Raw genomic sequence first — 16,329 nt, forward strand, 5'->3', positions numbered from 1 at the left:
CAAAAATGCTACTAGTTTAAATAAAATGTTCAAAAGATTTATTTTGGGAAAGTTTGAAGCAACGCTTATTCAAAACAAAAAATATTTTTAGTTAGATCTAAATATTAGGAGTCCTACGCTTATACGAAGGTGTAGTTTAGTCGGACGAGAACGGTAATGTATAGCCTACATCCGACGACAAAATAGTGCAACAAAGCACCTGTGGCAATTCTTGTATAGTAGTTAACATTCGTAGGAATTACAACAGTAAAGAAATAAAGTAATGAAAATGAAACAACTCAACAAGACAGCTAAGACCAGGCCTTCACATCCGAGGTAGGTGATGTTGATAAAACTACATAATATTTATAATTTTTAAAATATTTTAACAAGGTGTCCACAAATAATATTTATAATTTTTAAAATATTTTAACAAGGTGTCCACAAATAATATTTATAATTTTTAAAATATTTTAACAAGGTGTCCACAATCTGGAAAGTCAGGGAACAACAGGGAAAATTGTTTACGGAAACACAGAGATTAACTTGAAATCCCTGATAAAGTGATAATTAATAGAAACTCCCCTGTGGTAGTAATTTAACGGTAAAATGCCATGTTCTAGTTTACCATCAACTAGACTGTGAAACCATTTTTTTTTTCAGGTGGCTTTAAGTGCACAGACATAGACACTATAAAATCCATAAAATGGGTGTACGCACGGTTACGTTTAAACTGAAGAAAGTGGAGAGAGAAGACAAGGTCCGTTATAAGGATGACGGAGGCTGGGTTTTCTTTATTTATTTTATATAATTGTAGAAACGAATAATTATGTATAAAAAAAAATGGTAATGGAAATGTGAAATTTTATGACATTTGTGTGGACACCGTATACAGTAGAATTTAAAATATTTTCAATAGATGCAATGCTTGCAATTCAGCAATTCTTGCCAGCTGAAAATAAATAAAACTTTCCAATACTTGACAGATTGTGCCGCATATACGGCTGTACCTGTGATGCAAAAACAGCGACGCTCTAGCAGCAGCAGCAGCAGCAGCGGCTCACTTCTTGGACTTGTAGCTGTGCTTCTTGCCGCCCCAGCGCGCAACGAACGCAGCCACGTCGAACTTGCGCTTGCAGCCCTCGTAGTTCATGTAGCGGATCTTGCCGAACACCTCGCGCTCGCGCCAGCCCTGATCGTGCACGCCACAGATCGACCACATGCAGCCTGCAACAAGCACACGCCCGGGTGGGGGTGGCTCCCGCCCACAGTCGAAACACTCGGCTCTTACGAATCCTGTTCATCTTATCTGAATTGGATTTCGAGTCAAATATCAAATTATTAACATTTACTAAATATTTTCCTAGTTGAAATAAAAATTTCGATGAAATCATTTTTTTCACAATTCACAAAATTCAGCAAATGTAAAAGAGAGTGGTTGGTGTAAACTGTAAGGAAATACAAATAATAATTGGTAATACAATACACTTTCTTAAACCAGTAAAATTTTTAGGTCATTAATTGCTGTTTAGCCAAATCATTTAAAGAATAAAACTAGAGTATTTTTAATAACTTCAAAACATAAGTCACTGATTATTTGTTACACATAAAAACATGTAGATATGTACTATGTTGCAGAAAACTAATACAATTTCCTTAATAAATCTTCTTAAGCTTCATATATATATATATATATATATTTTTTGTGAATGAGTCCACTTACTATACTAATCAGTAACAAATAATTATCCTATTTTAAATGTAGCCATCTAGTATCAAATTATTAATAGATACTGAATATTTTTTTGAACACTCATAGACACCTATAAAATACATTTTTTGGAATTTTGACAAGTATTCTTTTCAACTCCTGCTGAAGTATCATTTTAAAAGGTAACACACCTTCCTTTAGAGTACATTAAATAAAAATAGGCAAGTTATTAATATGTGTACACAGCAAAAGAATGAATTATAAACTGAACGAAACCAAAAAATTATGTATTTTAAAGTTTTGAATATCTAAATCATTTTTTTTTTTTTCCCCATTCAGCTAATGACTTATCTGAACAGTTTCTGACTTCCGAAATTCTGAAACCAACGCTAACTAAAAGCTGTTTAGCAGGAGTCAGCTACCGATTAAGCATGACAACCTGCTTCCCCTTCACAAAAAAAGAAAAATGCAAACACAAGTGCGGGAGCAGGGGCGACAGTTACCCACGTAGCCGCTGGGGTCCCGGCCGTCGATGGACATGGAGTCGTTGAGGAAGATGGCGTCGGCGAGGGCGCGCTCTGGCGTGTCCGTCCACTCGAGGATCTTCTTGGCCCAGTACATGCGCAGGAAGCCGTGCATCTTGCCCTCGCGTGCCAGCTGCAGCTGCGCCGAGTTCCAGAGGTCGTCGTGCGTAAGGGCGCGGGCCAGCTCGTCCCGCGAGTACACGTGCTGCCGCTTGTCCTTCCTGCGCAGGCGAGATCTTGCGGTTTTATATTTTATTAAACAAGATAGCAATTTACTGGACAAGTATGGCACTTGAATGTTCCAGGATACCAATTTCTTCAGATAATTCTAAACATTAGGAGCTCTAGGCTTGTACGGGGGCGCAGCTTATTTGGGTGAGTATGGTCATGTGTATTTTACATCAGACAGCAAAATTTTTTCAACAAAACATCTTTCCTAAATCTTGTAGAGTTAACATCTGAAGGAATTAAAACAGTAACAAAATAATGCTATTAACATGAAAAAAAAAAAAGATTGAAAAAATAACCACTAAAAACAATGATATTCAGATAAACCAAATAGAAAGAAATGAGGGGAAGCGGAGGTGTTTCACTGTGCTGTATGGATGCAAGGTTATCATTGACGACAGCTTGGAAGACAGTAGTCAGACTAGCTTTCTATTTGATTGCACTCAATTAGCAAATACAGACACACAGGTAAAAGATTGACAGTAGTTCCAGAACCACGCCACAGTAACAAAAAAAGGGCATGATATCTATTATCTATTGGGATCTGCGGATGATGACGGAGACATTGTCTCCCAGAAGCAATAACCTCGGTAGTCTGGTGTCTTACACAAATGGCACGAAGACCAAAAACCGGTCAGGACTGTGAGCACGGACAGCACAACCGTGAGCTACGATCGCGACGCCCCGCACCTGTGGTCGTCGAGAGTCTTGCGGGCCCAGGCGTGCGCGCCCTCCAGGCGGTCGTACTCGCGGTTGTAGTGGCAGAAGTTGTCCGCCAGCTCCCGCCGCACTATCGCCTCCTCGCAGAACGCGTCCACCGACTCGGGGAACTGGGCCTTGAGCTCGCGAACCGCCAGGATGCAGCGCTGCACGGATATCTGGCCTGCGAGGGAACCAACCAACCAGAGCTCCACGTTTCATCAGCACCATCAGCACAGAGTGCGCTGCAGACGATGAGAGTGACGAGGATGGTGGAATCAGTGGGTGGGAGAGAGTACCGCCAGCAGGGGCGAATGTTCTGTGTAAGCATTGTAAGAAGTGCTTATGTACAATTTGAGAATACTTGCATATTGAGGGGGGAAGGGGAAACATTATTCTCCAAACCCAGCTTAGCACGTCGTTAGTCGGACAAGTGTTTTTTTTTCTTCCTAACATTCAGTGATATCATTAGAAATGTTAAACATATTGCAAACATGCTTTTTTTTTAAAAAAAAAAAACTTTACTTTCATGTAGTTTAATAAATGGCATGTGCAGCTCGATTGTTGAATTTATGGTAATTTAAGTACGGACGGTTTGATTCATTGCCACACTGACTTTGAGCAAACTCATCACCTCACTCCAACACACACTTGTGGGAGGACGCGATGACGGAGTAGGGATAAAATATGTTTCACTGTCGAATTAACACTTTTTAAGACCTGCTGTGTTACTTTAGCTAGCTCACTATGCATTGCCATAGACAACTTTCAACAACAACAAGACAAGCTGATAATATTGGTGTGATTATTACTATGCAATTCTTTCTCATTTAAAACCAGTTACATAAAGAATTTAAGGCACAAAATAAATTGTTCATAGTTAAAAAATATTTTGCAGTAAACAATTTCTTAAGGAAATACGTACTAGATAATCCTGGGAGTGTTTGTAAATACTTGGGAGATTAGTTTTTAGTAACTTAGTTTAGAACTATGTCCATAGATGGTGTTGCCTTGAATTTGTAACGCACTATGGTTTGGTGCGTCTTGCGTAGGGGTTACCTGCCTTCCCAAAAAATGAAGCTGAAGATTTTCATATCCTGGTTCTGTTCATGCGTAGCCTTGATGCTCCGAGATTGTGCAATCAATGTGACTTCAAAATGAAAATTTCCCATTTTTCAAGTGTACGTCCTACAGACTCGAAACTCAGTAGCGATATTCCTTACATTACAATGTGTTTAGCCCGGGCAACGCCGGGTACTTCTTGTAGAGCAATAAAACTGGAGTAATTACCGAAATGGCACCAGGGGGAGAGGTTGCTGAGAGCGTTGCAGGTGGGATCATTCCTCTTGGAGGCGAACAGTCGCAGCCGCTTGGAGCAGAACTCCTGCAGACACGCCAGCCCCGCCTCGGAGCCCGGGGCGATGCTGGTGACGGGCCCCACGCTGCGGTCCACCTCGAGGGACGCCAGCGCTGCGTCCCAGTCCACTGCCTGCAACCCGGCAGCACGGCGACGCTTGGTCCACCCATCAGCAACGGGCACTTGTAGCAAACAGCAGTGTACCGAGTTTTAAGTATATCTCGTATTGAAGCTGAAATAATCACTGCTCTCTATTATCAGTAGGGACAAGATTATAATGGTGACTTGCGATACAACCAAAATAACATCGCAAAGCAAGTCAATACAACATGTAACCTGAAATGCAAGTGCTAAGCGTCACAGGAAGGTGCTGCGTGACAACATCCAGGGCATCATCACCCAGCTGGCCAGGCGCGGTGGAGCGAAGCACATCTCGGGCCTCATCCACGAGGAGACACGAGGCATGCTCAAAGTGTTCCTGGAAAATGTGATCCGCGATGCTGTCACCCACACAGAGCACGCCAAGAGGAAGACCGTCACCACAATGGACGTCGTGTACGCCTTGAAGAGGCAGGGCCGCACTCTGTACGGCTTTGGAGGGTAGGCCAGCTGTGCCACACATTTAGCACCGAAATGTAACTAAAAACATGAAATTGATCAACCTTTTGACAAAACTTAAAATTAAATTAAAACCTAAGAGCAGGGGAATCAAGCAGTAGAAAGAAAGTCTTTCCATTAATGAATATTTAATCCACGACTGGAGTCAAATGAATAATATGATAAAATGTAAATTGCTCCTCTTATCACATACTATGTATGAATATTGCAATCAAAAAAATAGTTTATAATTCCTAAAATAAATATACTTTGTAAAGCAAGGAGCATTAGTACTTTAGCAATTTGATTAATTTAAATTTTCAGACTACCAAGGTATCAACACAATTGTTAATTGAGTGGAAGTACAAATAAAATTAATGATATTTTTTACTTAAGTGAAATTTATACACCCAAAAGAATTTTACTTACCTGCTTTAATGACAATGTAACATCTGAACAATACTCTGTAGTTAGGACATCTGAGACAGACACACACTTACAACACAAATCAAGGAGAGTCAATGCACAATTGGTGATGGCTAGTTACCAGACATTTGACCGGAGTAATACATATTCGGAAACCATGTAAAAGTAAAAACGTGACGGCCAGATCCAAAATCAAATCCAGATCCTGTTGAACGTGAGTCCTGCATTTTACTACTGCATAATCCTGCTATGTATTCCAAACTTTAATAACTGGTCATGTCAAAGAAATTCAAAAATCTAAAGTTAAATGCCCAACTTTACAAAATGGGCTCTGGAACATGCCATCATCCTACAATGCCCTACTCCCAACCCTTTTAAAAGTGTTAAGAAAAGAGGAAACAGCACAAATTATGAGTCCCACCTATCTGGGCACTCATAATGTCATAATGCATGCACAGCTTCAGAAAAAAAAACTGATTTCAAAACTGATCAAGATATTCAAATGGTGTCGGTTTATGAAAGGTTGAGGGAAGATGAGTAATTCTGTTTCCATATTTTGTTTCTAAACAGTATTTTTAGAAAAGTGTGTTTTCAGAAAAATGTTTAGGCGTGAAACTTTCAGCAGAGATTCTTGAAAGCACTCACGGGACTTGCATTACACATTTATCTCCCTGTGCCCGACGAGAAGAATGAAGACTGCGCACAAATTCAGAGCCTTGCACTTGGAGGCGATATCGCACTAGCAGAACGAGCGAGCGTCACACAACACAAATACACTCCTGACTACGCGGGCCCCTTAAACTGACGTACTACAAAAGCAGAACCTGTTCTTGTTTAGAAACTTATTCTTGTGTATCTGTTAGTTGCCTGCTGTCTTGTCTTGTGTATGTGTTATTATACAGTAAAACTCTGTTAAGACATTTTTCAAAGGACTGGGTGCTAAAAACTTCTTAACAGGGAAAACTTCTTAAAAGGGAACTTCTGCTACATAAAATAAAGTTTTACTCAAATGACACACTGTATTAACACAAAAATTACACTTACCTATTATTATCATGGTATACTGGAAATACTATACAATTATATGAGTAAACTGAACTAACTGAAGGGTTTATCATTCGTCAAATGTTCAGATAAGAGAGATAGCGGAAAGATGAAACAGCTTCTCAGTTTATACAAATGCAAGCAGATGGTTGGTCAAAAAAATACAGTAATAACAGCGTGTGGCCTACGGCAATGGTTTCGCAGGTTTTTGCAGTTCAAATTATTTTGTAACTGTTTGGAAATAACAAAATTTTTGAAAATCAATGATAAATATATTTCATAAGTTTAAAGATAAACAGTATTACAATTTTTTTTTCTTGAAATGCTGAACGTTATACGCGGGAAGCATCTATAAATGCAAACTTTTGAATGGGAAAAATTAACATAGGGATATATAGAAGTTATCAAGGGAATAATTTTGTAAACTTAATAAGCTGGAAAAATTGAACGGGAACTTCTTAAACGAGTTTTACTGTAGTAATGTCCTCAATGTTATTCATTTTGTTTCATGTGTTTATTTTGTCTAAGTAATTTTTTTATGTTTATCGTGCCTACCACCCATGGCCTTATGCCGTCGGTAGGCACGTAACAAATTGATAGATAAATAAATAAATAAATTGTTATCGTCACCCATACGTCTCATAGTTAAGTGGACAGAGCCGGCACTTGAGCTGAACACCGTACCTCGGCGAGAAGCTTGCTGGAGTGGGGGTGCTTCACGACGGGCGGGAACTTGGTGAGGAACTCCGGCAGCTTGGAGTTGATCTTGTTGCGGATGGTGCGGGCCGCGTACTCCGCTTTGTCCGACGCCACCCAGCACGGCACAATGTTGTGGGCGTCTACCTGTTGGGGGACGTCACCTTCCGTGGTTAGCAACATCGTAAACTTTCCATCGGCTTGACTACGGACTTGATACGATAGATGTACCGTAACAGTTCACTGACGTGCACAATGAAGAGAGAGGGAAGGAGAACCATTAAACACTGTTGCATGCACACAGGCCACCCCCCCCACCCTCCTTTTTCACAGACTCTGGCTTGTTTACTTTTAGATTTCCCCTTCTTGCCGAGAGCCAGCACGGCAGCAGACACATCTTGATGGTGCAGTTCATGATGTTTTACACGCGCTGCTCAGCTATTTCACTTAAAACAATTTATACTTACTTCTAACATTGTATATTACAAACCAATAGAGGATAGTTAAATTTACGCAATTATTCAACCACACGGTGCAATGTTAATTTTTTTACCCAAAATGAAAAAAAAAAAATCACATAAGGGTCGCAGTAAATGTTACTACACAAAAACTCGGCATAAAATGTACTATCCATGCGTGGGTAAATATCATATAATACAATCCTAAGAATATTTCAATACTAAGTTAACTTTAGAAGGTAGAAATAACTCAGAATTATATCAACAATATACATATCTCACTTTCACACAAATGTAATATAAAGATAGTACAATTCAAACTTTTAAATATATTCAAGTGCTTTTCCCCCTTCTTCATTTAATGATTAAGGAATATTAATATTAACGAGTTCTGCGAAAATATTTTACAGTTCATTTTAAATCAATTTAATTTTTCTGGGTTTCTGTCGTTTCTGCATAACTTGTTGCAGCCATCTTCGAGAGCAGCTATTATGTACTGTTATTAACAGTTATTAAGAGCTGTTGGTCTTCTCGAAGAGGGTTGCAACAAGGCACGCCGAAACTTCGGGCACACCATCGTTTCCGAGGACGCGAAGTCAACCCAGCGACTGCCACAACAGCCTCTGATATACATTTAAATCAAACTAACAAGTACAGAACAAAAAAAAAATGCAAGATGGAGTTAAATGGAAAAAAAATACACATTAATAAATTCCGGCACGCAGAACTAAGTCATAATACATGCACAGCTTCAGAAGAAAAAAAAACAGATTTGAAAACTGATCAAGATATTCAAGTGGAGTCGGTTTACGAAAGGCTGAGTGCGGATGAGTAGTTCTGTTTCCATATTTTGTTTCTAAACAGTATTTTTAGAAAAGTGTGTTTTCAGAAAAATTTTTAGGAGTGAAACTTTCAGCAGAGATTCTTGAAAGCAGTCACGGAACTTGAATTACACATTTATCTATTTATCTCCCTGTGCCCGACGAGAAGAATGAAGACTGCGCACTACTAATTCAGAGCCTTGCACTTCGAGTATGCACTGTGTACGTGAATGAAATGATAGTCTCAACAGTCTTGACTGTGAGGAACTGTAGGAAGCGGGGGGAAGCACGGGAACAGCTAGCCGGCACCTGGAAGAAAGGCACGTCCTTGGGGAGGGCGACGGCCAGCAGGTCCACCCACTCGGAGGGCAGGCGCAGCGGGGAGAAGTCTGCGACCACGGCCCCCAGCCGGTGCTCCGCCACGAAGGCCGGCAGCACGGACCGTGCCTCCCCGAGGAACATGTGGAACTGGATGCCGAGCCGCCCGCACTCCCGCGCCATCTCCTCCAGCCCTGCCGAGTCCGTCACGCCCGAGTCACGCTCAGCACCTTGCGTTCCGATTACAGGATACACCAGCCCCTCGAAGTAACGCTGTTCGATTAGCACTATTTTGAAGAAACGACGCCAATTAATTAGGGCATGATTTGAAGTAGCGAGGTCATATATTCGAAGTAGCGCTCTTTCTCGTCCACAAAATTTATTTCATTTTCATACGTTCACAATGTAACAAACAAAATGCAACAAATTAAAAATAAGACGGCACTTGTGTAACATAAACATTATGACGAATCAAAAAAAGATATTACCTTTTTATGTAATAGTTATTCGCTTCCATCGCATATTTTTAAAGCCTAATTAAAATTGCACAGTAAATAATATTTCGGTAATACATTTTTCGAAGCCTACGTGTGTGTTTAGCTAATGTTTATACATACTATGCCGTCTTGCAACTCAGTAGCAGCTCTAGTGGGAAATGCCGGAAGCTTTCAAGGCTATTTCACATCTTGCATGACAGGCTGCGCTGACTCCTTGTCGTGCATACACGAAGTTACTCTTTTTTTATTTTTTATTTTAGGTTATTTGAACTTTAAATGCAATTTATACATTTATATTTTTCTTAAATTGTATTTAGATGTGTTAACAGTATGTAAATACGTACATTTAAAAGAAATAAATGTCATATAAGGAATAGTAAACAAACGGATTTCAGTGGCTGGAGAACCAATTATTATGAATAACATGCACTCTTATGGCAAAAACGTATTTGATTAGCGCTGTTTTGATTAGCGCTCTATTTTACCTGGAACGAATTAGAGCATTACTTCGAGGGGCTGGTCTATACCATCAAGCAATGATGTACAGCATTCCTCTATATCCTCTATACAAGCGTGCCTCTTTCAGCATCTTGAAAACACAATACGCACTAGCTTTACTCTTTGGCGGGATCAGAGGGAGAGAATTTTACAGACATCGGTATTAAGTACAGCGAGGAAGATGGGCTTGCATAGCCTAATATCTTTTTATACAGGGACAATTGGGAACCAATGCATACAATTCCTAACAGTGACAGTTTATTTCTGAAATGACATGAAAATAAAAATTTTGAATGCTCGGCCAGGACAATTATCTTGCTCTCCTAACTGTTGGAGCCAAGCAACACTTTTCTGATAAAATTAAGAAACTAGCAGAGAGCTGGCTGAAGAATAAATTTTAAATTGACATTAAAGGGCAGTACGCAGATCCATTGTTTGTGGGCACACATTTCTAATCTTAAATTTTAAATCAACATAACTTCCTTGCTACAACTCTATATAATGTTCGCACAGTGACTGTTCGAGAAGGGGAATCAAGAGAAACTATCAGGCCCAGGGCCAAATAACTGGATCGAGTTCCCTCCCCATTATCAATGAACAATTTTTTAAACCATACAATTAAAAAAAAATTCATAGTGTCTTTCAGTACTCACCAGAGAATTTATCATCTAACCTCGGTAATGACCACATTCGTGTGCTTTTGTTGCAAATAGGAAACCCGGTTGCAAAATTTCACAGAGAATTCTTTAAATTAATGTCTAGTGTGATAAATTTATATACAAATTGTGTTTTCAACTACATTTCTTGATGAAAATCACATGTAGTTTCCACACCCGTCACTATAATTCATCGCCGAAGCAGCTACATCGACTATTTAATTATTAGATTTGAAGAACAAAATTTTTAACTATTTAACAAAATGGCTCACATAAAAAGTACTAAATCCTGGCTTTCGAACTGATTTTCGCCAATGAATTTTATTTAAATATTGCGTATCTTGTTAAAATTCATTAAACAGTTAATACTGTAAACTTTTCCTTCTGCTTTGTGAAATTTGGCTCGTGCCATCTGCCACAGACAGCAACACTGTGGTTACACATTTCAGTTCCATTCACAAAATTACTCCTCCAAAATGTTGTATAGTGAGAGCTAAGATGATACACATACAAAAAAAAAAACTTTATCGACTATAACTGAAAATTTGTCTCTGCATATTGCCTACTTAGCAAGGTTTCTAATCGGTAATTATTCTATTAGCAAAAGACTTGTAATTTTAACCCGCCAGAGTAGATTCATTCATTAAAAAAAAATCTTGAAACTTTAACTGGCCTCGCCTCGTATCCGGACCCCGGGAATTTGTCCCCCTGCCTCTCCTCCTTGACAGCCCTGTGTCCAGGTCATAATCAATGTGAGCACCATCACAGACGGGAACCACTTGCAGAGCACATGTCCATCCCGACATGCCAGCGCTCTGCTGGGAGGATCCTCACCTTTCAGCATGAAGTCGTACTGCCGGACGGTGGCGTCCAGGAACTTGGGGACGAGACAGAAGCAGACGTGAAGCGGCACTTTCCGCTTGAGGGCCAGCTTCTGGGCGTACAGCAACGCCCAGTTGTCTGGGAAACAACGAGTGGGCGTTACGTCTCGCCTACAGGGGGGTCGAGACGGGAGACACACGACAAAAACCCAATCCAGGTGAACTGGGCAGGGATGGGCTTTGATCTGTTGTAAGGAACCGTCTGTTTTTGCCTGGAGTGACTGGGAAGCCATGGGAGGCCGAAACGAGGACAGATTGGCCGGACGTGAATCCTGAGTCCCACTGAATGTTAGTACGATGTTTTGCCACCTTAGCAACACCTAAATTCGTGCAGGCAAGCCTCTAGCTCGAAGGCCAGCACGGGAAACGGGCCGTTTTGAATCACGCCCCTGTGGGACTATGAGGCGACAAAGCTGCCTGCCAGCTCAATCCACAGTGAGAACTAACCACGACGCTGGCAAAGCTCCCAAGCCAGGATTTAACGCAATAGCACTGCCAGTTTCTTAAGCATATCGAGTACTCTGATATTTGGAATGGTAACAAAATGCATTTTCACAGAGTTGCAAGTGTGACATCTTAGTTTTGCTTGCTGTGACACAATAGCCTGACTTGTAACTAATGTGGCTAATTACAGACTTCATACCTCCTGTAATTTAGATTAATGAAACTTGCAATTTTAGTATTCTTATTTTCTAATTTGTTGATGATGTTTGCATGTTGAAACAGAAAGATTACTACTTAAGCATATACAAGTTCAAAGATCACAGTGGGTGGAGGTAAATCTAATAAGTCATTAACTATGTAAAATTTTACCATCTATTCATTTAGAAAGTATGTTTTACAACGGCTCACACACCTTTGGTGGACCATCTTACTATGTATTATTAGGGAGTTACTATATTAGCAGGGACCTCGAATTAAAATATATATATACCCTGGAAGATTGTTACAAATTGAAGAATCTTTAAGTGTTAAAATTTGATCCACAATAAAAAGAAAACCCTTTGATTTAATACATTGTAAAAATGTTAACTCATTAAAATGAAAAAAAATAAAATTGGGAAGATGAAATCAACATCAGTGGCACACACATTGCCAAAACGTTTCCCCCTGGTGCAATTGCCACCTCTAGTCCTTTGCTGATAATATAATCATTTAAGCATTAAAAATCAGTTATGGAAAATTTACCATTGTCTTGGCTGAAGGAAAAGATCAAAAATTTAAAACACATTAATGTTGTAAACTCAAATTGAACAACAAAAATGTCACCGCACCTTGGACACGCTGGTCTCTGAAGATCCAGTAGATGACGCCGGTCGCCCAGTCTGGCATGGTCTTCTGCTTCGATAGGATCCGCACCCGCTTCTCGTTAAATTTGAAGTCGCTCACAGAAGCGGCGGCCTGAGGGGAAAATCGCAGCTGTGGACACTCACGTGCTACCGCAACGTTGCCTGGCTCAGAGGATATCGGCACCTGCAGTTTGGCATGAGTCCTGCCTACAAGGTTCTCAGCTCCAATCTCTCGTGATTCATGTTCCTGAGACTCTTACAATATGTGCAGTGGTGCAAAAGTAAATATTTCACCAAAATAATTCTTTCATTTAAAACGTCATATCATAACGATAAAGCAAAACATTTCAATTACAAAGAAACATTTTAATAACATTAAATTTCAAAAGAAACACTGAAAATATTTTCCTTTTTTGGCTGTCATAACCTTATCTACAATTTCTGAATTTTACAGGAGCTTAATGAGTGTTGTTAGAAAGAGCAATCAACATCTGATTAATTATAATGAGATATAATTAAGTAAGTTTTGCTAAATTCATGTTCAATTCTGTATTTTCGCAACTGCTTTTGTTTTACTGAGGTGTTATTTGTATGTTCCTGTTTTTTTTGGCAATGGACAACATTAATTGAAATTGGACAAGAGTTAAAAATGGCAGTAAATAGTATGTCAGACAACAACAAAGCCAGAGACTTGGGGGTGAGTGAGTGGAAAGGGCAAGGGTGTCGCCAGGAGGGGGTAGGGGGGGCAGTTACCCCCCCCTAGAGCCATAGAGATTCAAAAATATGTAGCCAAATGCAAAAAAATACATACTTTTCCCACAACTTACCCCCCCCCCCAAGGCCATCGGCTGGCGACGCCCTTGAAAAAGGATAAAGAACGTTCGTGGGCGCACGTACCGTCTTCCTGTCTTCCTCCAGCTTGGCGAGGAACCCAGGCAGGTCGCTGGCGGCCGCGCTGGCCCCCAGCTTCGGCTTCTTGCTCGGTGGAGCCTTCGACATGGCCTCGCGCACCTGAGGAGTGCCACAGCACGCACTTTGCACGAAAAGTCAAAAGCCCAACTATAAACATCTTTTTTTTTTGAGACCTTTATATGTGTACAGGTCCTAGACCACGGCAGTATTCTGCAGCACCTGCACAACCACAATCCGTGGCTGCCTTACTTCTCATTTAAGTCCTCTTCGATGACCTCCAGAGAAGACCTTGAGCCCCTTATTCACACTAAGCCCATGTGGTTTTCTATTCTCTGGTCTGTTTCAAAAATAAATGGCTATTGAAAATGGTTCTGCCGTGAGTCATTCTTAATTATGCACTTATTGTCTTTCCATTTTTTAATAATTTTAGTTCTTTAATATTATAGTTGTTTTATTTTGTATATCATGCTTAGTTTTGAGTTCATGTCTGTTATATCAATTAATGTGTTATTTCACTTTAATTACTGTATTAGTAATTGGTTGCATCTGTTGTAGGGGCCTAATCACTGCTAATGTGTGGTACACTTGCTCTTGTGTATTGGCCATCTGCAGTTGTTCTGCCTGCTGTGGTACGGACGGTGGTGGGAGTCCATAACTCTGTAGTGATTACTGTGTATTTGTCTTTACGTGTCATGTCCACCATTAATGTCTTATGATTGTAGGTGGGCATGTTACAAATTTTAAAAATAAATAAATTAAGTATTATGTAAATATGTTGTATCTTAAAATGTTCAGAAAAATTGAAAATTTTGGTATGGGCTCTCACCAAAATAACAAAGGAATATGGTTTAGTTTATGTCCGTTGTAGCCGGGCAGCTATGCTAATTTACGTGTTGTGTTGTGTTAAGCTTAATGCTACTTTAACTGCGTCCAGGACATTATGTAAATAATGTAAAATAAAAATATAAAATATTCGTTATTATAATACAAATTGAAAACATCTACATCTATAACCAAATTCTTACATAAGGATCAAATGATAATAAATCCGAAAAGAATAATGTTTATTACTTACCTAACCTGTTTTGGCTGTGACCACTTAAACGCAATATTGCGACTTAGAAACGTACGCCACGTTAGTACGTACTGTGTTATGAATACTGAACAATAACCGGCTCTACAATCTACAATGTAATATGCACGAGTCTGTTACGTCATTCAAAATTTTTTTAATGCTTCCCCTTACTGTTTGTAAATAATCAGTCAACCACGTTTCCTACAACCCGCCAAAACCTAGAAGAAAAAAATCATTTTCATAAGCAAGGAGTTCTTCTACAATGGCTCCAAATATCGATAATATAACCAATTAATTTATAACTTTTTTTTCAAATATGAATGAGGACTGCTATAATTTTTAATTTTTTTAAATTTAGGTAATGCTTTCATGAAATCAGATTTAATATCATAATTAATACACAGTTAAGAAAAGGTTGAGTTGCTGGTGAGGGATGGAAGGGTGGTAAACTGGGTGGGTGATTTCCTGAGGAATAGAAGACAAAGAGTGAGAGTGGGTGAGGAAAGCTCCGAGGAGGGGGAAGTGACGTCGGGGGTGCCACAGGGGAGTGTGCTGGGGCCTCTGTTGTTCACAATTATGATAAACGATCTGGGGGAGGGCATGAAAGCCAGATGGAGGCTATTTGCAGATGACTGTGTAGTGTATGAGGTTGTGGGGGAAGGGGGATGTTTAACAGAGGACTTGATAAGGTTGGAGCAATGGACGGAGAAAAATGGAATGTCCTTGAATGTTGGTAAGACAAAAGTTGTCAGATTTACAAAGAGGAGGAAAGTCACACGAAATGTATATTACTGGAAGGGGCAGGAGATAAGAGAGGCAGCAGGATATAAGTACCTGGGGGTGACACTGAAAAATGACCTAGGATGGGCGGAGCACATAGAGGGGGTGGTCAGGAGGGGAAGGCAGGCGCTGGGGTTGCTTGGTAGGACCCTGCAGGGAGCTGGGAGGAGGACAAAGGAGAAGGCATACTCCACATTGGTCAGGCCAATGTTGGAGTATGCGGCGGCGGTCTGGGACCCCTACCTGGTGACTGAGGTGAAGGAGCTGGAAGGGGTGCAGCGCAGAGCGGCTAGGTGGGTGATGGGAATGTGGAGAAGGAGGGAGGGGCAGGATGGGAAACTGCATAGCCCAACGGAAATGATTAAGGAGTTGGGGTGGGAAACGTTACAGAGGAGAAGAAGAGTGGAAAGGTTGGTCAGGATGTTCAAGGTGCTGAAGGGGGAAGGGGGATGGGGGCAATTGGGAAGCAAAGTACATAGAGGGGAGTACAGAGGACGAAGAGACCACAGATGTAAGCTCCAGAGGGTGTGGAGGCGGACAGAGAGAGGGCGGAACACCTTCCTGGTGAGGACGGGGAGGGAGTGGAATGGGCTGGGGGAGGAAATGGTGGAGGTCAGGGATGGGAGGGAGCTGAGGAGAAAGCTGATGGAGGGGGGGGGGGAGAGGGGAGTGAGTGGGAGTTCTTGCCACCGGGTGAAAGCCCAATTGCAGGTTAAGTAATAATAATAATAATACTAAGTTGAATCCAAGATGGCTATGAAATTAAATATTTATATTTTGTACCATGCTCACATTATTCGATATAAATTTTTTATGGGTTCAATTGAGGTTTTCTGACTGTGTTTGCGATTTTCATATTTTTTCCCTAAAATTGTTGGAAAAA

At 40.4% G+C, this 16,329-nt stretch overlaps 1 protein-coding gene across 2 annotated transcripts; it reads right to left on the reverse strand.

The window, feature by feature from the left end:
- Nucleotides 1–767: 767 nt before the first annotated feature.
- Nucleotides 768–14,885, reverse strand: LOC134532541 (deoxyribodipyrimidine photo-lyase). 2 transcript variants are annotated; one of them, XM_063369039.1, is made up of 10 exons: nt 14,667–14,885; nt 13,577–13,690; nt 12,665–12,791; nt 11,344–11,469; nt 8,850–9,052; nt 7,250–7,408; nt 4,432–4,630; nt 3,133–3,325; nt 2,194–2,435; nt 768–1,206 (listed from the first exon to the last, which is right to left on the reverse strand). In XM_063369039.1, the coding sequence occupies exons 2-10, from the start codon at nt 13,676–13,678 to the stop codon at nt 1,040–1,042; spliced, it is 1,518 nt and encodes a 505-aa protein (XP_063225109.1). In that variant the 5' UTR covers nt 13,679–13,690; nt 14,667–14,885; the 3' UTR covers nt 768–1,039. The 2 variants fall into 2 exon arrangements, with proteins under 2 accessions (XP_063225109.1, XP_063225110.1); XM_063369040.1 differs by having other exon boundaries at nt 2,198–2,435; nt 14,667–14,884.
- Nucleotides 14,886–16,329: the final 1,444 nt, after the last annotated feature.

This window comes from Bacillus rossius, chromosome 6, assembly GCF_032445375.1.
Source record: "Bacillus rossius redtenbacheri isolate Brsri chromosome 6, Brsri_v3, whole genome shotgun sequence".
Classification (NCBI taxonomy): Eukaryota; Metazoa; Arthropoda; class Insecta; order Phasmatodea; family Bacillidae; genus Bacillus; species Bacillus rossius.

What these genes read in the sequence shown, in the direction of transcription:
- LOC134532541 (XM_063369039.1), bottom strand. Translation starts at nt 13,678, where the DNA reads ATGTCGAAGGCTCCACCGAGCAAGAAGCCGAAGCTGGGGGCCAGCGCG. An exon ending in GTACGACTTCATGCTGAAAG is followed by an intron (nt 9,053 to 11,343) that starts GTGAGGATCCTC and finishes CGGACTCGGCAG; the next exon opens with GGCTGGAGGAGATGGCGCGG. An exon ending in AGGACGTGCCTTTCTTCCAG is followed by an intron (nt 7,409 to 8,849) that starts GTGCCGGCTAGC and finishes GTCCCCCAACAG; the next exon opens with GTAGACGCCCACAACATTGT.